This window comes from Dipodomys merriami, unplaced genomic scaffold (assembly GCF_024711535.1).
Source record: "Dipodomys merriami isolate MVZ:Mamm:240054 unplaced genomic scaffold, mDipMer1.0.p SCAF_12, whole genome shotgun sequence".
NCBI classification, from domain to species: Eukaryota; Metazoa; Chordata; class Mammalia; order Rodentia; family Heteromyidae; genus Dipodomys; species Dipodomys merriami.
Genome location: NW_027202493.1, coordinates 42,976,515 through 43,003,191, shown reverse-complemented (window position 1 = coordinate 43,003,191; position 26,677 = coordinate 42,976,515). Strand labels below are relative to the sequence as shown.

The following is a 26,677-nucleotide window of genomic DNA, read 5'->3' as shown; positions in this document are numbered from 1 at the left end:
GCTCTAGACTAAATAAAAACAGCAATCACTTTGCATCCGTAACTTTACACAGAGTAGTATCTTGACTTCCAACTGCGCTTTCCCCCTCACTCACCCCGGCTTCCTCGCCACTCCGTGGCGGCTTTCAGGCCAATGTGAGCAGAACTGGGTGGGGTAGAAGAAAAACACGAGCAGCGCCTTTTAGGGCACCGCCAGCCTCTCCCCCGCAAATCATTCCCAACAGTTTTCCCTACAACGAAAATAAGTCTCCTTCTACCAGCCACGACAGACCTTCTGACCCGGGAAGACGGAGCGGCCGCCGCAGTGGAGCACTCCCGACCTCCGAATTGTAAGTACTCCTCAATCCACAGAACGGGAGGATGACAAGATACCTCTACCTGTTTTGGGGGCGAAGGTGGGTGGAGGACTCTTTTCCAAGTAGCCCCAACAGTGTCACCAAAACACAGTTCCGGAATAAAATATTAAGAAACATTCATTCTCCCCCCCCTCCTTTCCCACCCAGAGACTCGGGGAGCAAAGCTCCTTCTCCAGCCCACACCGCCCTCGGTCCTCGGGTCTGGAGTTTGGGGTGGAGATTGGGCCGGGGGAGGGGGCGGAGAGCGCGGACCACGGGACGCGAGCGAGTTGCGGAGCCCCGCTCCCCCGCACCACGTCCCCGAGCCCAGACGTCCGGGACCGGGACCCCCGGGCACGCTGCTCAGCCCGGGCCCACCAACGCCGATGCGCACTCCCGAACTTGCCGTCTCCGGGCATTCCTGCCAGACGGGCACGGCAGGCGAGTGCGCGTCACGCGGCGGAACGCGCCGGTCCACCCCGCAAACAACCCACGCACCTCGGAACCCGCCCCGCAGTTTCCCCAACTCCGGGCAGGAGACCCCACCTCCACGATTCAAACCTTCCGCCCACCGTGCGAGAAGCCCGCAGACAGGAGTTGGGGAGCCGTCGACGCCTCTCCGAGACGGCCCCTCACCGACTGCCCCACCCCAAGCCGCGTCGCCGGTGCCCCGCTCGGGGCCCCCGCTGCCTCCCTCCCCTCCCGCCGGGCGCCCCGAGCCCCCCTCCCGGGCGCCCATTCACTTTCTCCCCCAGCCCCTCCGAGGCATACGTTCTTCCTCAAAGTGAAGGGAAAGAAGTGGGGAACGGACGTGAGGCAGACCCGCTTCCAACCCGCCCGACTCACCTCGGAACCGCGCTGAGTTCTCTCGCCCCGCACAGCCCCCTCCCCAGCGTCCCAGCGCGAAGGGCTGAGGCGGAAGGAGGGAAGCGGGAGGGGGAGGGGTGCCTTCCGTGCGGGGCGCCCGTCGGGAGGGGTTGGGGAGGGCTGGAGGCCCGCACAGGAAGAGGAGAAGGGGGAGGGGAGGCCCCACTCTCCCAGTCTCCCCCCTGAAAACCTCCCTTGTCTCAATCACATCAGACTGACTGTCTTTGTCTGGCTGACAACCGCCATATTGATATCAACAGCCCCGCTCCCACCTGCTGCAGTCGGGCGTCCCTGGGAGTTGTAGTTTCTGCCTCCCTGGAGTAAAAGCGTAGAGCCCAGTGTCTAAAGGCCCCGGAGAACTACAATTCCCGGCAGGTGCCGCGCCCATACGCCTTCCCCCAGAGAGGAGGGGAAAGGGGAATCCGTTGCTGTAGGGACTACAAATCCCAGAATACCATGGGCGACCGGCCCGTAAGGGGAACGTGATATCAGTTGGGGTGGAGAGAAGATGAATTGGCGGCGGGGATGAATTTAAGTTGACGGAAGGAGGTGTTCTGAGAGGAAAAGGGAGGAAAGGAAAGGCGACCACAGTTCCCAGGGTGCCCGGGAAGGACTACATTTCCCAAGATGCCCCAAAAGGGGGCGTGAGGAGGGAAAAAGACTGCAAATCCCGCGATGCACTCCGCGGCCGGCGACGGAGAACGAACCGGAAGGCGCTCCCTGGGTTTGGGGAGTTGGACGGCTGACACAACAACCGAAAGTCCAGTATGAAACTGGTGAGTTCCCGCTCCGGGGTCGGAGGGCAAAGGGGAAGCCGCGTCCTGTGGACTTCGTCTCCTGCACCTTGGGCCGAGAGGGTTGCAGCTGGGGAAGCGGAGAGCGAGGCGGGCTGAGGAAAGTGCTGGGGGGGGGCGTCCCGTCTCGCCCCCTCCCCACGCCGCCGCCGGGCCGGGGTCGTGATCACGCGGTGGCGGCTCCGGGGGCTGAGGCGCGAGGTTGCCCGGCAGCTCTCTCCCCCGACGGGCTCGGGCTTCGGCGGGGTGCCTGGGTTTGGGCTGGCTCTCGGCGTCCACGTGAGCTGTCCCGCGGCTCCGGACCGCCTGTGGGCATCCAGGTCGCCAACGGAGGCGGAGTGGATCTGAGCCGCGGGTGGGAAATGCTGAAACCGAACGTCGTCGTCGTTCATCCTATTTCCTGTTAACGGAGAAAGCCCCGGCCCGGCCCGATCCGATCTGGGAGACCGGGGGGAGGGGGTGTCCGAACCCCCCCCCCCGAGAGCTTGGGCCGGGCTGAGCGCGGGGCCGAGGTTTATGACTGGGGATGTGGGGCCCGCGGGAGACGGGACGCGGTGGAACCCGCCTCGGTTCCTGCCTCTGACGTGGCTTGCTGGAAAACTTTTCAGACTTGTGTGTTGAGCCTGTCACTCTGATTGTGCGCCTAGTTCCAACACGTTGTTTTGTCTCCTGACTTAGTAAAGGCATAATGAGGAGGGTAGAAAATGGGTGTGAAATACCGCGTCTCGACCTTCTTAAAATCCACGCTCTTGCAGCCAAGTTATTGCCAAGTGTACTGTCTGTAATCGGTAAACAAAGAAACGACCTCAGAGAAGAACACGGGTTCAGTTGTTCAGTTTTTCTGTAAGTTTATTTGTGAGGGTAATGGAGAGCCAGCCAGGGTTTGCTTTACATTTATTTGCTTTACTTATGAAATCTGCCTAATTGTTTTAGAGGGCTGGAAACATGGAATAAAAATAATAAAAATTAATTTTGTCCTTTCAGAATCTAAAGATACTTCAGAGGAACGGGAAGGGTTCTATTGATACACTTTCAAACCATATATAGTACACTAAAACTCACTGGGTAGTTGAAAGGTGATCTATAATATAGAATTCCTACCAACATACCAGAGTTTGCATTGTTTGACTTCTGTACCTACTGAAGGTTTAAATAAGTCTCCTCCTGGCCTTAAGTAGCCTACAAATTTTAACTTTATATGCTGTTTTAGGAATATGAGATTGTGTTTATATAATCAAAGGGATTGAAAATGTATTCCAGGGCTGATCTTGACTAGCATGCACAAGGCCTGAGTTTGATCATATATATGTAAGTATATATAAGTGTGTGTGTGTGTGTGTGTGTGTGTGTGTGTGTGTGTGTGTGTGTGTATAGATCCTAGCCACTTAGAAGGTGGAGATGGGGAATGTCATAGTTTGAAGTCAGTCCTGGTATAAAAATTTGCAAGACTGCATCTCAGCCAATGGCTGGGTACATTGGTACCTGCCTATTATCCCACCAGCCGGAGAAGTGCAAGGGGCTGGATGCAATGTCACCTGTCCTCTCCAGCAACATAGGAAACGTAATTAGGAGAATCTCAACCCAGGCTGCCTTGGGCATAGTGAGAGACTCTTTTCTCAAATATAACCAAAACAAGAAGAGGTTGGAGAAGGGGCTTAAGTGGTAGAATGCCAGCCTAGCACACATGAGGCCCTGAGTTCAATCCCCAATGATAAAACAAAAAGAAATACACGTTACTGAGCACAATCTTGTTTATGAGATTATGACTTTCCAAAGTACCTTTCCCACACACAACCTAGGACTACTTCTTGTTGGTTTTACTTCCTTAATGAAAGTTTCTCAAGTGGGTCTGTTTTTCTCCATTTTCCCTAGCGCTGCCTTTACACTAGTTCTTTTCACTGAACACTTGGTATTCAATAAGACCTTCTAAATAGTTTCCCTGCCTTCTCAAATCCGTCTTCTGCTGGGTTTCTCAGCAGTTCTTTTAAATGGTAGAGTTACATAAAACCTACCTTTCCACTAGGATAAAGTCTTGGAATTATTCTTTGGGCTTGAAGAATACTTCTCTACTTCCACCTAGTCTTTGTTCTAGTTGTAGCACACATCTTCCAGTTCTTGAACTCAACCTGTTGTTCTCTTCTGTCGCTGGGATTTTCCAGGGTGTTCTATTGCCTGCTCTCTCTCTCTCTTTCTTCTTTTTTGGAGGGAGGGGTTGGCTAATGTCTTAATGTCTATTATATACTTAAGGTCTTTGTTTAAACAGCTTTTCAAAGTTACCTAGAGGCAGATGTGCTTCCATAGCCCACTTCCTGCTCATAAGACCTGTAATGATTGGCTTTGCATCTGCCCTCTCTAATATAGGATATGTATTCCTAGAGCCTGACAGATAGTGAGACCTTACCAAATAGTAGTGAGTGCATAATTTCTGAAAGCCTGTCAAGGTTTGTGAATACTGTTGAGGATAGATTTCTGGATAGAGTTAACAAGATAAGAAGTGAGAACCTGTGGAGTAAAGATATAATAGTTGCTACTTTTTTTTTTTTTTTTTTTGCTTTTTGGCCAGTCCTAGGGTTTGAACTCGGAACCTTGGCTCTGTTTCTGAGCTCTTTTGCTCAAGCCTAGCACTTTACCACTTGAGTCACAGCACAATTTCAGTTTTCTGGTGGTTAATTGGAGATAAGAGTTTTACCGGCGTTCCTGACCAGGCTTTGAATCATAATTCTCAGATCTCAGCCTCCTGAGTAGCTAAGATTGCAGGCATGTACCTTTCCCACACACAACCTAGGACCACTTCTTGTTGGTTGAACCACCAATGCCTGGTAAGGCTATTTTTATTATCCAAATATAGCTTCCATGAATACCTTTACAGTTCTCTTTTAAGTTTTTGTCCAAATATCGCTTCCATGAATACCTTTACAGTTCTCTTTTAAGTTTTTGTACATTACTTTCTTGGTGGCTTTTCACACACACACACACACACACACACACACACACACACACACACCACACACACACATACACACACACACACACACACACACCCCAATGTCCTTATATTTGGATAGCTCCTTCTTAGGTACCAACTCAAAGGATTTTAATAGCTTCCTATTATTTATAATACTGTGCAATATTCTGGCAGGTTTATTTAGCTGAGGAAATGTATTGATATTTTCAGTTATGCAGAATTCTTATTTTGTTTCTTGGGACAGGGTCTCACTCTGTAGCCCATGCTGGCTTCAAATTCATGCCCTTCCTGCTTCTGTAGAGTGTGCTGGGATGGTTACAGGCATGTGCCACCACGCCCACCTCATAATCATTTTAAGAAGAAAACTGGAAGTGTATCTTCTAAAAATCACCAGGTTTTAAAACATGTTCACTTATTAGTATAGATTGAGCCTAATTGGGTATACCCTAGTGGCCAATTCAGCTAATGATGAAAACTAGAATTCACTCGAGTCCTTATCAAAAGCCGATGGAATAAAAAATACTAAGTATTCTGACAGGAAGTGAGTGTGAAACATCCTGGCAAGGAAGCTAGTCATTCAAATAGATAAAGATTAAAGTGAGTAAGCGTATATGAAATTCAAGAGCTCCACATGTATACTGTCCAGATGGTTAGAGATGGAGAACATCTTCTAGCCTGTTCAGTCAACCAAGATTTGTTATGCAGCCACTGTATCCTCTGGCATTCAAAGTTTCAACACGTCCCATTTTAACTATTACATTTGACCCCAAAGATCTATGACAGGGAATTATTTATAATTTTGCTGAGGCACAAATTTGAATGTGACTTTCAAATTAATGATAATCCTTTGTAAATGAGCCTGATTGCCTTTGCGGAGTTGTTGCTCTCTGGTCTGGAAGAAAAGTCATTTAAGTCTGCATTATACTTACTGAATTTGATGAAGGAAATTTTATGCTGTTTGTATTTACAAATGTTAAAACTGAAAAACTCGCTGAAATAAATTCTTCAATGGTGTGTATTCCTTTGTCCAAAATGCTGTTTCATTTCTACTGGCTCACGCTTATAACTTATCATTACCCCCCGGGAAAACAGATGGAACAAAGAAATGAATTCATGGCCTGCTCCCAGTGGAGGACAAGTAGAACACCAAGTGCAGCTGTAGATTATACAGAAGATCTTGTTTGAAAAGGATAAATCCTGTCCCAAGGTCATTTAACAGATCATCAGAAAAGGGTGCAGTTAAATTCTCACACCTCTCACGGATTCTTTTTCTGCAATTTACAGAGTTGTAGAATTCTTTTGGCTTCCTAGAAGTTGGATCAAAAACAGAAAATTGCTTGCTATAAATTACAAGCATTCAAAATTTTACCGGTGCTGGATGCACCTATTACAGTATGATTGTTAAAATGCCAACCTGATTTTACTCTTTTCTGTTTCTCCTTGGTGGTTGATTAGGGTGCCCTCATGTGTTTTTTCGATGTAATGTCATTTCAAGCCTTGGAAAGGTCATATTTTATTGCAACTTCAGTATCGTAGCTTCTTCCTTTCGTAATTTCCTCAAACTCTGAAAAGCTAAGCCATGTTATATACCTCATTCAGTAGTGCTCTTTGATTAAAAAATAGGTATTTACATTTCAGAGTTTTAAACTGGTACTCTGAGGGTTTATACTTACCAGAGCAAAAAATATACTGACAGATTTTTTTTTTTTTTTTTTTTGCAGTAATATAGATGAATTGAGAAAAAGTATCTGGCTTATGTCTGGTTATTCAGCAAAGCCAAAGTGCTTCCTAATGTAAGCCTGACATCTCTTGGCATATTTGTTTTGTACTCAAATCCCTCTGCCATTTGCTCTAATGTGTGTTTGACAAGGAGTTTACAAGAGCTGAGGGTATAGCATGGATGTTGAAAATGGACATTATTCCAAATGGAAAATTCACTCTTGCTTGCATAAACCAGCCCTCAGATATCTTTCATCATTCATTTATTCATTCAACAAATCTTCCTGAGCACCTCCTCTTTGGCTAGGCTTTGCTAGTGAACAAAACAGATTTATTTCCTCTCTGTGTAGCACAAAAGCTTAGTGGGACTCAAGCAAAATTAAAATGGATATCATGATATAAAGATACTATTGTATACTGGCTCAAGTTATTTTTGTAATAAAATGGTAGAAAATGGATTTAGTTGTATCCAGTAATATATCATCCTACAGTTGTAATAGAAAAGGCCCAAATGTCCACTAGTTTTCCATTTTTCAGTGGTGTATGAGAATACATTTTCCGCTTTTGCCAACAAGACTGTTTACTCTATTTGTCTTACTAATGTAACTTTCTTCTGTCTCCTATGCTCACAGCCTCTCCATCTACCAAGGGCTTCTGCCTTATTTAGTAAAATGTAATGATTATGGATGTGTGAAGATATACCAGGAAGAGAAGCACGTTTCATCCGTTAAAAATGTGATGCCATACAAATCTTTAAAAGGAAAATGCTGATGACTAGACATAGAAATTAAGGTGGTAGAAGTATGAGTTCAGGCAGATTGGAGAGGGACATGTGGGGGTCAATAACAGAAGACACTCCCCATTCCCCAGGAAAGGACTAGCTTGTGAGATGAAGCTAGGAGTTGACATGTCAGGAGTTTACTAACAGAAGAGCAGATGCTGGAATTGGCAGACATTGTGAGAACAAGCAAGAATAAGGAAAGAAAGCACAGGAATGGGAGGACTAGGGAAAGCTGAAGAAGAGTCAGTTTTCCATCACCTTTACAAAAATTAAATTAATTTTTTTTAATAAAAGAGTCAACTTTGAAGGCCCCAAGGTGTTGGAATGGCAACACTGAGAAAAACAAGAGGTTTATGTTGTACCTGGTTGACCCTGTATCTGAGCGAGATGCCTTAAGGATCTAAAGTTACTTAAATTTATGGAAACACAATGAACATTAGCTCTCACCAGTGGCTCATGCTTGTAATCCTTGCTACTCAGGAGGCTGTATCCTGGAGAATCCAGGTTCAAAAATAGCCTGGGCAGAAAAGTCTGTGAGAGGGGCTGGGAAGATGGCTCAGTGGTAGAGCACTTGTCTTGCATGCCTGAGGCCCTGGGTTCGATTCCTCAGCACCACATAAGCAAAAAGAAAAAAGCCAGAGTGGCACTGTGGCTCAAGTGGTAGAGTGCTAGCCTTGAGCTGAAGAGCTGAGGGACAGCGCCCAGACCCAGAGTTCAGGCCCCACGTCTGGACCCAAAAAAAATAAAAAAAAAAAGAAAAGTCTGTGAGACTCTATCTCCAAAATAACCAGCAACAAAGATGGGCTGGAGGTATGGTTCAAGTAGTATAATGCCAGTCAAGTAATTGCAAAAGCTCTGGGTTCAAACACTGGTGCCAGTCCCTTCCCCAAAAAAGATGGCTAATCAGATGTTCAAGAAGCAATTTCTTCTCTCATATGTCAATGCTGGACCTAAAAAGATAAACATACAAAATCACACATAAGGGGCTGGGAAGGTGACTCAGTGGTAGAGCGCTTGCCTTGCAAGCCTGAGGCCCTGGGTTAGATTCCTCAGCACCACATAAGCAAAAAGAAAAAAGCCGGAAGTGGCGCTGTGGCTCAAGTGGTAGAGCACTAGCCTTGAGCTGAAGAGCTGAGGGACAGCGCCCAGGCCCAGAGTTCAGGCCCCATGACCAGACCAAAAAAAAAAAAAAAAATCACACATAAGATCATACATACTCTCCCCCACGATATAACCCCTGCTTTCACTGTATTTGATGTTGGTATAATTTGTGGAGGGGAAGGGAAAAAACAAAGTTTAAATAGGAATACAGGTAGACCTATTGCAACAACGAGATGTACAAGTCGTTATGTTGAAAAATGAACTTCACAACTTTGGGGGGGGAGGGGGGAAGGGGGGGTTGCGATGGGAAGGGATAGGAAGGGGAAACAAAGGAGGAGGCAACAATGCTTGATAAGAAATGTACTCATTATCTTGCCCAAGTAATTGTAACTCCTCTGTACAGTATTTTCACAATAAAAAATTAATAAAAAAACATCATACCACATGAATCCACACCACTTATGTATGTGGATGTGTGAATAATGTTTGTAATTTTGAGAAATTTAGGGGTGGGTGGGGGAGGGAATATTAGAAGGTAAACAATTCCCAAATACATGGCATCTCTTAATGAAGGTGGCAAAGTGAAACTCAGTGAAAGCCACTGGTATTAGGAATTAGGAATGAGGAAAGGTATTAGGAATGTGGAAAGTGAGAGTAAAGGGCAGGGTCAATCTGATTAAAATACTGTATATCAGCAGAAGTCTATAATCCTAGCTACTCAGGAGGCTGAGATGTGAGGATCACACTTCAAAGCCAGCGTAGGCAAGTAAGTCTGTGAGGCTCTTATCTCCAGTAAACCACCAGAAAACTGGAAGTGGCAATGTGACTCTAGTGGTAGAGCACTAGTCTTGAGCTGAAGAGCTGAGGGACAGTGCCCAGGCACAGAATTTGAGCCCCACAACCAACCCCCTCCCCCCAAAAATACGGTATAGCAATAATGTGTATCAATACCAGGCTATGGTGACTCCCACCTGTAATCCTAGCTACTCAGAAGGCTAAGGATAATGTCTTGAAACCATCTGGGGAAGGAAAGTCCCTGAGACTTGTATCTCTAATTAAGCACCAAAAACAGCTGGAAATGGAGCTGTGGCTCAAATGTAGAGTACTAGCCTTGAGCAAAAAACTCAGGGACAGCACCCATAGGACTGGCTCAAAACAAAATAGAATGATTAGTTGTCAACAGTCATCGCAATCTAATTAAACTTTTTATTCATAGAAAAAGTTCCTTTGTGCCTATTAGTAGTCATTCCCCAACCAATAATCTCAATAAACTTTTTCTCTGTAGATTTTTCCCTTCCTGATCTTTTCATATAAATTTACTCAAACCCTGTACAATCTCCGTCATTGACCTCTTTCACATAGCCATTAATGTTGGGGCTTTCTGTGTATCAGTAATTCCTATTATTGCTCAATACATGACCCTGTGTAAATATATTTTCTTTATTCCCACACCAGTGGACAGACATTTGGATTGCTTCTATTTGGGGATGTTGTGATTATTGAGATGTAAGTTGTTGTTTTTTTTGGGGGGGGGGTCCGGTCATGGGGCCACAACTCTGGGCCTTGGCACTGTCCCTCAGCTCTTCAGCTCAAGACTAGCGCTATACCACTTGAGCCACAGCACCACTTCTGGCTTTTTTTTTTCTGCTTATGTGGTGCTGAGGAATTGAACCCAGGGCCTCATGCATGCAAGGCAAGTGCTCTACCATTGAGCCACCTTCCCAGCCTGAGATGTAAGTTTTTAATTTCTTTTTTTTTTTTTTTTTTTTTTTTTTTTTTTTTTGGGTCCGGTCGTGGGGTCTGAACTCTGGGCCTGGGCGCTGTCCCTCAGCTCTTCAGCCCAAGGCTAGCGCTCTACCGCTTGAGCCGCAGCGCCACTTCCGGCTTTTTTCTTTTTGCTTATGTGGTGCTGAGGAATCGAACCCAGGGCCTCAGGCATGCAAGGCAAGCGCTCTACCACTGAGCCACCTTCCCAGCCCCTAAGTTTTTAATTTCTGATTTCTTCATGTTATCACTTGTTCTTGCATGATTGCACTGGCTGCAACCTCTAGTACACTACTGAGTAGAAGTTGTACAAGTAGACATGCTTGATGTGTTCCTGACCCCAAGGAAATGAATGACATTAAGTTTTTCACTAATATTATGTGACATGTATGTTTTTATAGATGCTCTTTCCAGTTTGAGAACATTCCCTTCTATAGTTTGTTGAATGCTTGTATCATGAATCCGTCTTGCATTTTGTCAAATGCTTTTCCTTTATCTGCCATGACGATTGATTATATGGTTTCTATCAAGATAATCTCATGTTTTGCCCTTATACTAACAGTAGATTCCCTTAATTGAATTTTGAAGGTTAAACCAAGCTTGGGATAAATATTGCCTGATCATGGTATATAATTCTTTTGTTTATGTTGCTAAATGTCCTATTAGGTCCTTGAACAGTCTTACATACATATTCATGAGGGATATTAATCTGTAGTTTTTTTGTGGGATAATTTTATCTGGGTTTAGTATTAGGATAATCATCGTAGAATGAGTTGGAAAATCTTCCCTCTTCCTCTTTATTCTACAAGACTGCGAAGAATTAGATTTGTGTTGTGTTTTTTGCAGAACTGTGCCAGGGCTTTGCACTTGCAATCACTGTATCTTTTTAGCTTCCCACCCTCCAGTTCCCCAGAAAGATGTGAGGTTAAATCTCATTATTTGGTTTTGTTGTGTGTACATGTATGTGTTCATGTGTTTGTATAAGACCCAGACTGGCCTTGAACTTGTGATCCATGACCTTGTGATCCTCTAGCCTCTACCTCCCAAGGGCCAGCGGTGTACACCACAACACCTGCCTATATTACTTTCTCTTTAAACCTCTAGAGGAACACAACCTCCTGAGTTCAAATCCTAGTATTGCCAAGAAAAAAAAGTTGATAGGATAATTTATCATTGATGTCATCTACCTTGGATTTTTTATGGGAATAGTTTTCCTTTTTTGTTAGATATGTTAATTATACAAAAGGTGTTCATTGTGATACCTCCACATGTGCATGATAATACATTTTGATCAAACTTCCTCTATTACTCTTTCTTATTTCCCGTCCTGAAGTAAGATTTTTTCATTGACATAGGCACTTTCTTCATCTACTGTAAGTCTTTATTTGTGCAAGACTTTTTAAATTGCCATAGAATATACACAATATAACTTTTAACCATTTAGCCTTTTTTAAGCAAATAGTTTAGTGCCATTAAGTACATTGACATTGTTGGGTACCACCATCATCCATCTCTAGGATATTTCTTTTTCATTCTAGAGTGTACCCATTAAATAACTACCCATTCTCCACTGTGCCTCAACCTCTGGCAGTCACTGTTCTGCTTTCTCTCTGCTGGACGAGTTTGACTAATGTAGGTACCCTGTGTAGGTGGAACCATACAGCATTGGTCCTTTCACAAATGGCTTATTCACTTTCCATAATTCTCTCATAATTGATACATGTTGTCACGTGGGAGAATTTCCTTCCTTTTTAAGGTTGGATACTACGCAGGAGTTCTGACTCCCATGCATTCTTGCCAATAGTGGATTGTTTTCTGTTTTGTTGTTATTTTTGTTGTTTTAGTAGTAAGTGTTCTAATGGATACGAAGTATTCTCTTGTGGTTTTGATTTGCATTTCCTTAATGATTATTGATGTTGAGCACTATTTGCATTTTTTATTTAGGTAATACATGTACTTTGTTTTACTTTTTACTATTTATTTATTTATTTACTTATTAATTTATTGCCAGTCCTGGGGCTTGAACTCAGGGCCTGAGCACTGTCCCTGAGCTTCTTTTGCTCAAGGCTAGTGCTCTACTGCTTGAGCCACAGCGTCACTGCCATCTTTTTCTGTGTATGTGGTACTGAGGAATTAAACCCAGGGCTTCATGTGTGCTGTGCAAAGCACCCTACTACTAAGCCCCATTCCCGGTCCTGTTTTATTTTTTTAAAGCAAACTGAACATGTTTAAAAAAAAAAAAAAAAAAAGGAGCAATGAAAACACTGACTCTTACTCTTTATCCTCCCCAGAAACAATGCCAGTGATGAGTTTCTTATGTGTCCTTCAAAGATCTTCTGTGGGTTTATGTGTGGATAACTAATAGTTCTTTTAACTTTTTGCATAGTTGGATATTGTACATATTTGATTTGAGATACTTTTTTTCTTTTTTAATCTAAAAATGTACAGACAATTTCATATCAGTTTCTAAAACTGCCTCATTTTATAAAACTATGCCCACTTCTCTATCAGGGTGTACTTTTAACATGATGCAGGTCTTTTCCTTCTCAGGATGATTTAAATAATTTAATAACCTAAATAATAATAATATTTTCAATACTCCTTTTAAGAGTTTTTAAACATTATTAACAGACACTTTGTATTTTCATGTACTGAAGGGAAAGATTAGAATTGTGAAGTCTGGAAGATACAATTCTGCTGCCCTTCCTAATTATTTTGGAAATCATTCATTATTACTTAAAGTTTAAGGTGTGTTTTTTGTTGATTATGTAAAACACAATTCATGAAGCTAGTGTCACTATATATATATATATATATATATATATATATATATATGAGAAATGCATTCCTACCATTGCTAAAAAAAGAAAAAGTTATATAATATTATTGTGTTTAGATATACCCTAATGAATCTGACCAAGCATTAAGTTGCATCAGATCTTTTACAATTGCAAATCATTTTTCACAATCTGCTTCGTTGAGATTTTTCTTGGGAAATACATCTGGAGTATATGTCTAGTAGTGAAATAGGCAGTTCAAAGAGTGTGTGCATTTTTAAATTAATGTTATCACCAGAACGTCTTGTAGTGATGGGCAGAGTACAGCTGCCAGGAGTTGTCTTCCGGCTTACCACTGCAGTGTTTGTTACCATCAAGTTTATATTTTTCTCACTGAAAGGTGAAAAAATGGATGTTATTACAGTTTTCATTTGATTTTTCTCTCATTATGTGTGAGATACAGACATCTTTTTATGTATTTATAAAAGCATTTCTATTTCCATTTCCTTCTGAGTTCTCTTCTGTTCCTCATGATTTGTTAATAGCTCAAGAATAAATTATTTTACTTTAGATAGCTTTGGGGAATACTTTAGAATCTTATAAAACTTTGTTCATTTCTCTTCAGAAACTTCCTGATTGTTCCTAAACATTTTTTTTCATATAGGCTGTAGATTTGAGGATTTCATATAAACTTAGAATCATTAGTTTCCACCAAAATATTTTTTATAATTAGGTTAAATTTACAAAATTTAAGGAGATAGTTGTCTAGTTTTTTTGTTTTTTAATATATCATTGCGTTTTTTAAAAAAGAACGTCTTTTACTTCATTTTTTTGGGGGGGGGCGAGTCCGGTTGTGGGGCCCGAACTCTGGGCTTGGGCAGTGTCCCTCAGCTCTTCAGCTTAAGGCTAGCACTCTACCACTTGAGCCACAGGGCCACTTCCGGCTTTTTTCTTTTTTCTTATGTGGTGCTGAGGAATTGAACCCAGGGCCTCATGCATGCAAGGCAAGCACTCTACCACTGAGCCATCTTCCCAGCCTCAGGTGAGATTCTTTTACATAGCCCACAACAAGTTATTGTCTAAGAGGAAGATCTATTTGTGTTTCATTGTTTATCCTAGGCAGTTAATTATAACTTGTAAGCCACTTCCAGACTGTTGAGGAAACAATGGTTTTTATAACTTAGTCTTAGGTGGTACATAGCAGACTCATAGAAATAATGGACTCTGTGACCTTAAAAGAAATTGCAAAGTTTCCTTGGAAAACAGAAGAGCCAGAAATAGTTTCTCTATATTTTAGAGACAGGCCTGATAAAGCCAAGAAATGTAAATGAATCAGTCTGTTAAAATAAACTTAATTACCACAGATGCAAACATGAAAAATAAAAAAATCCATAGGAACAAAAGGAGCTCAGAGCTCTAGGTGGTGGCCTATTTTTTTAAACAAATTATTTGTTCAAATTACATAGACTCAATAGGAAGAAGTTGTTGATAAACAACTCTGATAGTTATAACTAACAGATAAGAGAGGCAATACAAAATTCCATTGTTTGATTATACAGCTCAATAAATGTCACTACATGCCTGTTTCATACTAAACATCCTCACTACTGTGGGAATGCTAAAGATGAATAAAACACAGATACTACCTATGAGCAAGTCACTGCTTCTCAGTCCATATGCCAAATGTAGAGTAGTATGTTTATAAGCTAGTATGTGATTGACTGTATCTCCTTTTAGTGATAGATTATGCTAAAAGCCATAGTGACTCATGTAAGATTAAGGAAATTTATATGGATGAATTCGAATAGGAGAATCACTGTTTCTTCAAGAAAGAAAATCTGTGCTGTACTTAAAAAGTACTTCTTTTTGGGCCAGGGATGTAGCTCAGTGGTATGCATTTGCCTAGTATGCATCAGAACCTGAGTCCAACCCTCTGAGAACCCTCCCTATCCCTGGAAAAATTAATTTGGCTAATAATTATATCTGAAGAGTAGGGTTCTGTCTTACTCTGGGAAGAAAGAACAGATCAACTAAAAAGGATTTTAAAAGCAAAATTTTCTATTTCCCTAGTGATCTGCAAGTATGTTTTATTTTATTTTTGCTTAGTAGTGCTTTGTAGCAGTGTAGTGCTTTGTAACAGTGTATACAAAAAGAGATACACTTTTGCTCAATAACCTTCTCTAAATTCATTCATAATGTCAAAAGTTTCATTATATGTGTGATACTAACTTCTGAAAGATGTGTGGGTTGAAACTTGCTAACTATAAGTATATTGGGAGAGAAAGCTAGAATGTTACATTTGAATGCACACTTAGTGTTTGAACGGTATCAGAGTAAGGACCGCCATTTAAATTACCATCTTTATTTTGGGCTCCTCAGGAGACCCTGAGAAATTCAACCTGTGAAAACCTACTTCTGTACTCATAGAGGTGACAGGCAAAGGCAATGTGGTTTCTTTTCCCAAAAATGTCCACCTGACTATGTTGTTTTTCCAAGGGACAAACTTAAAGAAAACAGTTCTTTAACTTCAGTTTTTATAGAGCTTTTCTCAAAAATAATTACAGGATTAATGAATGAGGCTATAATTGAGAAATATAAAGAAAATAAAAGTTGCCCTGTAGTCCACAGTTTAAGTGTTTAACATAGAATGTGTTAGGGTGGGTATAGCACCAAAAACCTGTGTGAGTCACCCAAAAGCAGAAAAAAAAAATAACCATTTAAGCATAGGTTCCACTCTGAACAACAGCTGAATGCAGTGGTGAATAAAACATGATTGCTGTTTGGGTCTATCGTTAATGAAGTATGGAGATAAGTAGCCCAGGGCTCATGTGGCAGGTCTCGGCTTTCCTGCTAGCTTGTTACTCCATCGTCCGCACCATATGGCTTTGTCTTCGTGTTATAGAGTGACTTTACCAGCTCAGGCCATTACCAGCCAGGGCCATCACACCCCTATTCTAGCCAGTGGGAAGAAGGAAGAGACAAAGGTGTGTCTACTCCATTTGGTATGTTCTCAGAAATGTAAACTCCACTTTTCATTTGTCTCTTCTTGGCCAAAATTTACTTACATGGCTACATCTGGTAGCAAATGAGACAAGCAAATACAGGCTGTTCCAGTTGGCTTTGACCATATCCTTAGCTTAGGTAGTGATCATATAAAAAGATAAATATAGATAATAGGAGACAGTTTTCATTTGGAATATCTTTTTTAAAAATTCTTTGCCTACAGTTAAGCAGGCACCAGTGGCTCATGCCTATAATCCTAATTACTCAGGAGGCTGAGATCTGAGGATCACAGTTCAGTCCATTCCATTCCAGCCCAGGCAGGAAAGTCTGTGAGACTCATCTTCAATTAACCACCAAAAAACCAGAAGTGGTGCTGTGGCTCAAGTGATAGAGCACTAGCCTTGAGCTGAAGCGCTCAGGGACAATACCCAGGCCTAGAGTTCAAGCCCCATGACCAACTAACTAAATAAATAAAATTCTTCATTTATGGACTGAACATTTTGTCCCAATATAGACTTACTTTGTCCTACTACGTCTTTCCTTATGTAGTTTTACTCTTTAGGATTTATGAATTACATATTTTGTGGAGTTTGCCCAATTATTTTGATGGAATCAATGTCTTTTTGTTAGGGCTCATTTTCTAAAGGAATGAATGATGTCAGCTTTTTTTTCTTGGCTTTATAATTTTCTCATGTAGCCTGAAAGTAATCCATTTTTTCCTTTTTTTTTTTTTTTTCTTTTCTCTGTCAGAGCCTGGCTTTCATGGTCCCACACTAGCAGTGGGCAGTCAGCTTAGCGCCCTGGACACTGTGGGTGCCAAATCCCACCCGAAGCTGGGGGTGCCTTTCAGCCAATACAGTCCTCCTCCCCTGACCCCGTGAGGAAGTCTGTGCTGCCATGCCAGAGCACAGCCTTCCTGGGCACAGACAACCTCGAGTTTGAGTAATTTTTGCCATATAAAAATTATTAGTATAAATGACCAGATCTATTGGTATTTGCTTCCAGAATCGTGACAATAGGATTATACTTTAGTGTTTTTTCTGCTCAAAGATTATGTCAGATATTTTCTCCGGTTTGGGAATTTACTTATTCTGACCAAGGCAGACTGAAGCTCAGAATGTAGCAAGTCCTACCTTGTGGCCCTTCTCCTTTGGAATCAGCACTCGCTGCTGCTTCATTCACCAGGTGCCTACCAGTCATAGAGGGAAAGGAAGGCACTTCCCTTCATTGACCCCTGACTTATTACTGCTGTGACTAATCAAATGTTTTTCTGTTGAAAAGCCTTTACTAGACTCTAAGACATTGTCATTCATCTTGATTATTATCCCCTCATAAATGCATGTGAAGAACCCAGCATCAATTAAGTACTCCGTGTTAGTTTGTAGAAACTTTTTTCTTAAGAGTAGTTGCAGGTCCATTTCCATGATATCAGTAGTACTAGCTTTCCCATCCATCTAGGAGCGTATTTGTGCGAAAGCTGAAATTAGACCTACTCTTCTCCTTGCTGATCCACATTACATTAGGCATTGGCTTCCTAGTAGAGCACTTTGGTTCACACAGGAAGTCTACTGAATCTGGGTGCTTGATTGCTCATGCCTGTAAACTTCTCTACTTGGGAGTCTGAGATTGATGAGATTGTTGTTTAAGGACAACTATGGAGAAGCCTACCATTAAGTAGATTATGCCAGGAACATACTCAGGGAGGAAGTGAGACCCTATCTCAAAAAAAAAAAAAAAAAAGAACTCAGCAGTAAGTATCAGTATTGCCTCTGCTCCCCAAAAAAGTGACTTGAGTAACCCTGTCAGTAATTTTCTTCACAAATGTGTAACCATGATATCTGTGCATTCTGCTTCATGATTGACTTTGATGTCTAGATTTCTCTGGACCTTAAACAATACATTTTTCTATGACTTAAGGGGGAAAAGAGACAGCATTCTAACATACTATGTTAGTCAGTTTTTTGTCACTGATAGACCCCTGAAACAGTTCAAAAGGAGAAAAGATCTACTTTGGCTCACTATTTCAGACATTTCAATCCCAGACCAACTGGATCCATTGCTTTGGACCTAAACCATGGCAGAATATCAAGGCAGTGGATGTTTGTAGCCGAGGCTGCTCACCTTATAGCAGCTAGGAAGCAGAGACAAAAAGGACTGAGGACAAAGTATATACCTATATTTCCAGGATGGGAAATATACTACTTCCTCTAATGAAGCCAAGTCTCCTATTTTCACCACCATAATCCAATTTTGAATCTGGATTAACCCATGAATGAAGGTAGAGAGACCTCAGGATTCAGTCACTCCCACAAAGCCTTACCTCTAAACACTGTTGTATTGGAAGTTGAGCCTTAAATATGACTATCCAGACCATAACACGTAGAATACATTCCTGCTCCTTATTGATTCTGATCCTCCACTTCCACCATTTTATTTCCTCCTCCACTCCACTGCCTGCTCCCCTTCCTTCCTCTTCTCATTCTTCTCAGTTTTTGAGACAGCATATCCCTGGCTTTCTTCATACTCATGAGCCTCCTGCCTCAGGTGTTGGGATTACAAGCATGCACTACTATGCCTGCCTAACAATTTTTCTTCTCTCTTACATTTGGTTGTTATTGCACATCTTCAGCAATTTGTATAACTTTTTGTTTTTAAATGTTTGCTAGTAGAAGACTCTGTATTTTAAGCATTCATTAGTCCAAAAATGATCAGTGACCCTTTCTCCCAGAATAACCACTATGACCAGTTTGTTATATGTGCTTACAGTCTTACAAAAGCCTATTCGTGAAGGCATAAATATGGGTTTGGTTTTACATAAACAAGAGTCATGTGCATATATCTGGGAACTTTTTTCTTAGTTACTATAATTATTTTTTCATATTTGTTAAGTACTCATGCCAAACAGTCAACAATGTGGGCTTCTAAGCCAACTTCTACATGTCTTCCTTCCCTCACCCTTGTTTACTGTCTACATTTCCACCCTTTCTAAGCTTCTGGTAGGGAGGAAGGGAACTGCTTTATATGATCTCCCTCCTTCCATCCCTCTCTTCTCCCCCAAACCTCCCTCTCCTTCATGACTTATTTTTGTGGAGATCCAAGACACAGGACAGGTTAAGCATGCAGAACACCCTTGAGTGTCATTTGCTTAGCTGTGAATGATAGCTAGTCACTTTGCAGCCAGAAAGAGGCTTTCCTGTGTTCACCACGCATGCTGCAGCATTTCTGCACAAATAGAAAAATATCTCTCTTACTTTCCCCAGTATGTCAGTTTTACAGTGAGTATGATTGACACATTTAACGACTTCTGCAAGATAAAATCAAGATACAAAGTGAAAGATTAAAACAAAATTGAAATATATTTATAGAAGTATTTGAATGTGGACAGCCTGGCTACTACTTTTTTTGACAAAAGTAGTAATAGTTCCAAATAGGGGAAATGTGGCACAGTAGAAGCCAAAGATTGAGGGTGGTATGGTAGAAGGCAGGGGTTCTCAGGAGAGAATCTTGTCCCACCAGAAATTCAGTACTGTCTGTTAGGGAACAGAGTGTCCCTTAATAAGCCATCTTCACTGTTGGCAGCTTACATATTGTACATGTTCTTGGGCAGAGAAAATCTGGAAGAATTGTTTCTTGTTTTTGTTTTTATTTTTTTTAAGTTCCCTGTTTGGACTAGGTGACCTGATTCCTTCTAGCATGTTTATTATTTACATTCTTATATTTTCAGAAAGTCAGATATAAAAGACCATAGTGGTGTAGACATGCCTCGAGGATGGGTTATAATCTAGTTGAACCAGGTGCCAGTGGCTCATGTCTGTAATTATAACGACTCAGGAGGCAGAGATCTGAGGATTGTGGTTTAAACCCAGCCTGGGCAGGAAAGTCTGTGAGACTCTTACCTCCAATAAACCACTAGAAAACCAGATACATTGCTGTGGCTCAAGTGGTAGAGCATTTACCTTGAGCAAAAGCAGCTCAGGGACAGCACCCGGACCCAGAGTTCAAGCCCCAGGCCTGGCAAAAAATAATGATCTAGTAGATTCTCATTTCTCAGTTGAGAAATCTGAGACATAAAGAACTTAGACTTTTATTCAGACTAATGCCACATTAGGCACAATTCTTTTGCTATATATAATTTAATATATATCAGTAACATTTTTTTACATTACTACTTTAGAGATAGGTCAGGTGAACTAGTGGATGCTGTGGCACACAGCCCAATAATAAAACTTACCCTTATTTCTGTAAGCCAAAAATAATTTCCCACTTTGGAAGGTAGCTTGGTAGCTTCTTATAAAAGTTAAAGATATTTATCATATATCTCCAACAACCCCCTTTTTTAAAGTACCCAAGGGAAATAGAATTGTACTGCCCTTCAAAACCTGTGTGTAAGTATTTACAGCAGCTTCATTCATAATAAGAAATTAGAAACAACCCAAGTGTACATCCCTTTGTGAGTGCAGTAGCAAATTCCATACAGTGAAATAAAGGAATGAAGTACTGATAGACTCAACAAGGATGAATCTAAAATATTACTCAGACTCAACAAGGATGAATCTAAAATATTACTCTGGCAATGTATTGCCAGCATTTCCTGTTAGTCTTTTTAATTTTTACCCTGTTAATAAGGATATAATGTCTTGCTGTGGTTTTAATATCTATCTCTAGGGGTTATTGCTGATGATCAATTCCAATATGTTATCTCCTGTTTGTGCCTATTCCAATATTTTGCTTGTCTTTATTGTATTGTTTGTGCTCTTACTGAGTTTAAGAGTTCTTTATTTTCTTTATCACATGTGTGTCTGATAAATATTCCAATCTATTGGTAATGTTTTACTTTCTTAAGAAACTGAAGCCTGGTGCCTATGGCTTATACCTTGTAATCCTAGCTACTTGGGAAACAGAATGAGAAAATGGCAGTTCAAGGCCAGCCTTGGCAGAAAAGTTCTTAAAACCCCTTCTCTATTTATAGCTGGGCACAGTGGTACATGCCTGACATCCCAAGCTATATGTAAGGCTGAGAGTAGGTGTTTCACGTTCTAGGCCAGCCCTGGCAGAAAAGTCCACAAGACTGTGCACATAACTATTGAAAAAAGAATGGGGACTGCCTCAAGTCGTAGATCACCGGCCTAGCAAGCACGGGGACTGAGTTCAACCCCAGGACTGAAAGAAAAAGAAAAGTATCATTTGGAACAATTCTAGCTCCCTCTGTCCATACTAATTTATTCAATATTTTTTTTGGGGGGGGGAGTGTTTGAACTGAGAAATCTTTGCCTGACTTCCTGCACAGGTATTTCCCGTGTTTCTCTAGACCATCTTTGTTCATTACAGTAGCAACCACCCACATGTGGTTATTAAGCACTTAAACTCTTTGACTAAGCAAAAAAAGAACAGATTTTAATTTCATTTAACTTTAATTCATGTTAAATTTATAGGATGGAACTGGTGGCTGAGGCTGTTGTTCAGTGGTATAGCTTGTGCTTAAGGCCCTGCTGGCTTCAATCCTCAGCACAAAAACAAAAAGCTGATGCTTTCTCAACTAGTAAGAAAATCTTAAGTATGTTGCAAAGAGCTTAGGTGTGAGGATCTGCTTTTTCAACTAAATTTTAGGGAATCTTAATAGCTCAAGTTATTTTAGATGAAAATTATCATGTGAATTGAAATGCTGTTAAGTGTAAGATTCATGTCAGCTTTTGAAGACTTAAACAAAAGGGAATGTTAAGTGTCCTGTTAATATTTTATATTGATTATATGTTGAAATGATAATAATGTAGATATATTGAGTTAAATAGAGTATTAAAATTAATTTCACCTGTTCCCTTTTACTTTTTTCATGCCATTAGAAAATTTTAAATTATGTACATGTATTTTTATTGAATAGTGCTTTTCCAGAGTTTTTATTGTTTTGGCACTTCCATTTAGTTCTATGATCCATTTTGAGTTAAAAGTCCCCTTTAACCTCAGTATTTTACTTCTCTTCATAGAAGCTAAAAGTCTGATGACTATAATAAGCAAGGCTGAAAAAAGTTTAAGTTAAAAAATAATTTTGTCAGCTCTAACATGTACATTAATATGTATCAAGATTTATCACAAAAATATAGCTCAGTTGTATCTAGACTGAAATGTAATAAAAGGGGTTCGGCTACAAAAATAATTTTTTCAAGTACCCGGCTAGTGGTACACATTGCTCAGAGGGTAGATTGCTTGTGAAAGCCCCGGGTTCCATCTCCAGCACCACAAGGGGAGGGAGGCGTGCTTCTCAAAGATGTGGAAATGATCATCAGTAGTCTTAATTGACTGGTTGAATGCCTACTTCCCTGTCTCTTCTAAGCACCATTCCATGCCAATATTCCAACAGTATAGCAGGGCTACAAAATGAAAAGTTACAACTATGGCTAGAAATCCCTATAGCCACTTTCATTGATAGGATTCTTGGATTATTTCCTAACCATCATCTCCAAATTACATATCATAGATTTTTTTATTATTCCTGATATGCTAACAATAATTTGAGGAAGCACTTAAGATGTGTGGTTTAAGTACAAGTTGAGTTTGTTATTAACTGTGTGATCTTTGACCTTTACTATGGAGATAGTATCAGTAGTCCAGCTTTTGGAGGAAAAAAAAGTTGAAGAGTTGGAAATATTTGCCAATCACTAGTAAAGGTAATTCACAAATTAAAATCTCAGTTCCTGTTCCATTCTGAGCTAGGATATGCTTTTATTTTTGGAACTCCTTTTTTAGTGTCAATATTGATAGGAATTTTGTGAATATGTAAATTTATAAATTTAGTTACATTAATAAAGCATTCTTGATAATTATCAGTATTATTAGTATTTTTTAAATAGAATCATAGTGAACCTTGGTGGAGATGTGTTCTACCTGTCTTTGTAAGATGAAAGAAAGCATCACAGTGTTTACTAAAAGTGATAGCACAGGGATTGAGGAGAAAGCTCAGTCACAGAGCATATTAATCACGTGTTTAATACTCAGCGTGTACTTGAACTCGTATGTGCACATATACATACATAATCTGTATCATTCAAACTAAAAATCATAGAGTTTTCTTCATTCCTTTCCTGTTCTCCAAGGCCATGTCTTGTTTGTTTCATCCTTATGAGATACCATTCTCACTTCACTTCATCTCTGTGGCCACATCAGTAGTTCTAAATTTTGTTTGTTTTGTAACAGGGTAAGTATAAATAACAAAATGAAAATCTTGAACCATTATCACTGCTGAGCATCATTCTCTGAAAAGCAAGAGATGTACCTAAAAGTGCTCTGTCAAAGCCAGAAAAATGACTTATTTTGGTACCATGAGAGTTTTGTAGCATTGCATCACAGATACTCATAGTAAGAACATTTGCACTCAAATGTCAGATCTCAAGAAGTTTCAGATTTTGTAGTGTTTCACATTTTAAGATTTTTCAGATTAGGAATGCTCAACCTCTAGTAAACTATAGAACCAGAAAACATAAAGTGTCTTTAATTACTGTGTTTTCTTAACTTTTTACTTAATGTAAGCTTCCTACTTTTAAGTACTATCAAAAATTACTTTGGAGAGAATTGCTAGGGTAAACTTTTTATTAGCATATGTTAGTTGTACAAGGTAGGTTGTCTTGTAACATTTCCATATATGCATGTAATATACCCATCAAACTCATCCCCTCCAAATTCTCCCTCATCTTTCCTCCCTCCTTCTTAAAACTATTTCAACTGCTTTCATGGACTGAGGAAGGGAAAGGAAATGAGAAAGAGAGATCGGTTGATAGCAGATTTGATACCACTAAACAAGGAATTAGCAAAGTGTAAGATAAATCTGAGGAATAGACCTAAAATAATCTGTTTGGAAATCAAAATATGAGAAGGTAATTTAGACAAGGGGATGTAGGGGAGTAAAATGAAACATGAATAAATATATTAGGAAAACATTACTGAAGCAAAAACCACAAAGAATAGGCCAGGTGGTGCTGGTGGTGATAGTGGTGCTGGTGTAGTGCTGGTGGTGCTGGTGCTGGTGATTCTGGTGGTAGTCATAGGAGACCTAAGTTTCTTCTGTTATAGAAGCATAAATAAAAAAGACTTCACCAAGTCTTAGCAGATTATAGCAATTTATGGCATTAGTGAATGCCACTGCACAATGCAAACTCCCCCCTGTAAGCTTAGGTGACTCCTGACTTGTATCCCTGGATGATAGTGTGTCAGGCACTAGGTCCATTCTTCATCAGTCCTCACAGCCCTACACAGACCAGTTCCATGACTGTATCTCACAAATGAGGAAAAGCTGTCCTTGCAAAATCATACATTAATAATGACTGTGACTAAGATTAGAGCCTGGGCATTCTTACAACAAACCCCTATAATGTCACCAAACTGCCTCTCAACAGTCAGTCACTAACACCATTTATCATGTGGTTGACTTTCCTGGGTTAGGAACATCCAATTACCACTAGATTTGCTAATAGTAAGGTTATAGCTGCAGCCAATGAGATACTAAGTGGCTTGACTGTAATGGATGAGCAGCGGAACAGGTCTTCTGATGGATTACCAACGACATTGTAAATAGGTGCAGCCTTTTTTGGAAAGCATTTTGGCAGCAGGCTTTAAGAGCCATAAAGTGCTCATATTTTACTGACCTAGTTAATGCCACTTCTGGGAATCCTCTAAAGAAATAAACCAATATGGAGAAAACTCCAAACACTAAAGTGGTCAGCACAACGGTGTTTGTAATATTGTACCTGGAGGCAGCCTGGGGGTTCAACAACGAGGGAATGACTCACTAAACAAATGATGGAGTATTTACTTAGCCAGCAAACATGAAGTGTAATGTAGTATCGACAAGAAAAACACAGTCATCATGAGTTTGAAAAGCAGCACCCAAAATGGCAAATACACAAAAGTACATCTGTTACAAAAATGAAAGATAAGGAGCATGAAATAATTGAATTGCTTTGATTGTATGTATGTCACATTTTCCTGTCCTCTATTTTTGAAGAATTTGTAATATAGACTTATTTCTCATCAGACTTCTGTTTTTGTGGATTGGTCTTGTAACCCTCACTCTCTCTCAGAGGCAGATGGTAGGGAAGAGACTAGAGGCTCCGCTCTGACTCTAGCTACTCTATGGGTGGGCAGTCACTGTGGATCTTAGTGCAGTCAGGTGACCCATGTGGGCAGTACAGTCTGGGGAAAGCAGGATGGGACCCTGGACGTCCAAGACTCCCACTGAGCATCTTCTCAGACAAGATGCACAGTTTCCTCATCTGTGCGAATGATGTCAGTGTTGGCCCCCTTTAGTAACTGCTCTGAAAAGGATTCTTCTATATAAAGTGATTTGCACCTTTCTTTGTCCTTTGATGACAGTAACAAATGAAAATTAGTTCAGCTAACTTCTTTGGCTAAAATCCTTTGAGCTTCAGTTTTGTATGTTGATCATCCATATTCTAATACGTTCAAAGCCAGGCTGAGCAGGAAAGTCTGTGAGACTCTTATCTCCAGTTAACCACAAAAAGTTACAAGTGGATCTGTGGCTGCTAATCTTGAACATAAAAGCTCAAGAATAGCACTCAGGCTCCAAGTTTAAGCCCCAGGACTGGCACCAAAAAAAAATAATATAATGGAATATAAATAACCAATGCAAAAAACACTGGAGGGGGGACTTAGCAATAGAGTACCTACATAACAAGTGTGAAGTCTGGGTTCACAAACTTCAGTACCACCAAAAAAAAAAAAAAAAAAAAGGCATCTATGAGACTTCTGAGTAGTTGGCTCTGCTAAGCAAATCGTAGAAGGAAGAAAGTCACATAGAAATTTGGCTGAATGAACTTTATGCTATTCTTAAAAGAATATTAGTTTTACTTCATTCACTTTATTGAACTGATTCTGTAACTGATTGTTGATTACAGTAATTTATTTTTTCAGTACTGCCTGTCAGGACACCCAACTTTGCCATGCAATGTGCTCAAATTCAAATCAACCACCATTATGCTGGACTGTGGACTGGATGTGACTTCTACCCTCAACTTCCTTCCTTTGCCCCTTGTTCAGAGGTATGTGCTGTTGTGACGTATCTGAGACAAGATGAACTTTAATTAGCTGAAGAAATAGTCCCCAACTACTGTGGAGATAACTACTGCCTTGTGTGTCATCCAATAAGTTTGCTGAATCCCCTTAAAAATGTTCTTTATCAAAATATTTTCCTTTGGCTGCGTGTTAGAAAGTGTTCCATTGATTTATTGATTGACCTCTTTTCCTATAACTTCTTCTGGGCTTCTGTAAAATGTTCCTGCAACTGCTCAGTGCAACTGAGGTCACATTTTTCATCCATCTTGCTGATTTATTTAAGAACTGATCATGCCTAGCTAATAAACTAAATAATAGAATTTTAGGATCTTTTAACTACATTTTCAGGGACTGTATCATAGAATCTGATATTTCTTTCTTTTCCATAACCACCTGCATTGTCTTCATATTAATCTACTTTAGGTGTCATTGCATCATATACATAGCCCAAGCCTATGTCTTCAATGAGGTGGACTGCCTGGGGCATGCATGCAGCACTATTTACACTTAACT

The 26,677-nt window shown here is 40.7% G+C and overlaps 1 protein-coding gene and 1 non-coding gene across 3 annotated transcripts in view; one reads left to right on the top strand and one right to left on the bottom strand.

The window, feature by feature from the left end:
- Positions 1–1,403: 1,403 nt before the first annotated feature.
- Ints9 (integrator complex subunit 9) overlaps positions 1,404–26,677 on the top strand; it is a 69,313-nt gene continuing 44,039 nt past the window's right edge. The window contains exons 1-2 of one of the 2 annotated variants that reach the window (XM_070016765.1): positions 1,404–1,977; positions 26,024–26,151. In XM_070016765.1, the coding sequence (XP_069872866.1) occupies positions 1,969–1,977; positions 26,024–26,151 (137 nt within the window). In that variant the 5' untranslated portion in view covers positions 1,404–1,968. The remainder of the gene's footprint in view (positions 1,978–26,023; positions 26,152–26,677) is intronic. The other variant, XM_070016764.1, reaches the window with a different exon arrangement.
- LOC138823483 (small nucleolar RNA ACA64) lies at positions 16,847–16,960 on the bottom strand. The gene has a single exon (XR_011370832.1). It is a non-coding gene; the product is annotated as a small nucleolar RNA ACA64 (small nucleolar RNA).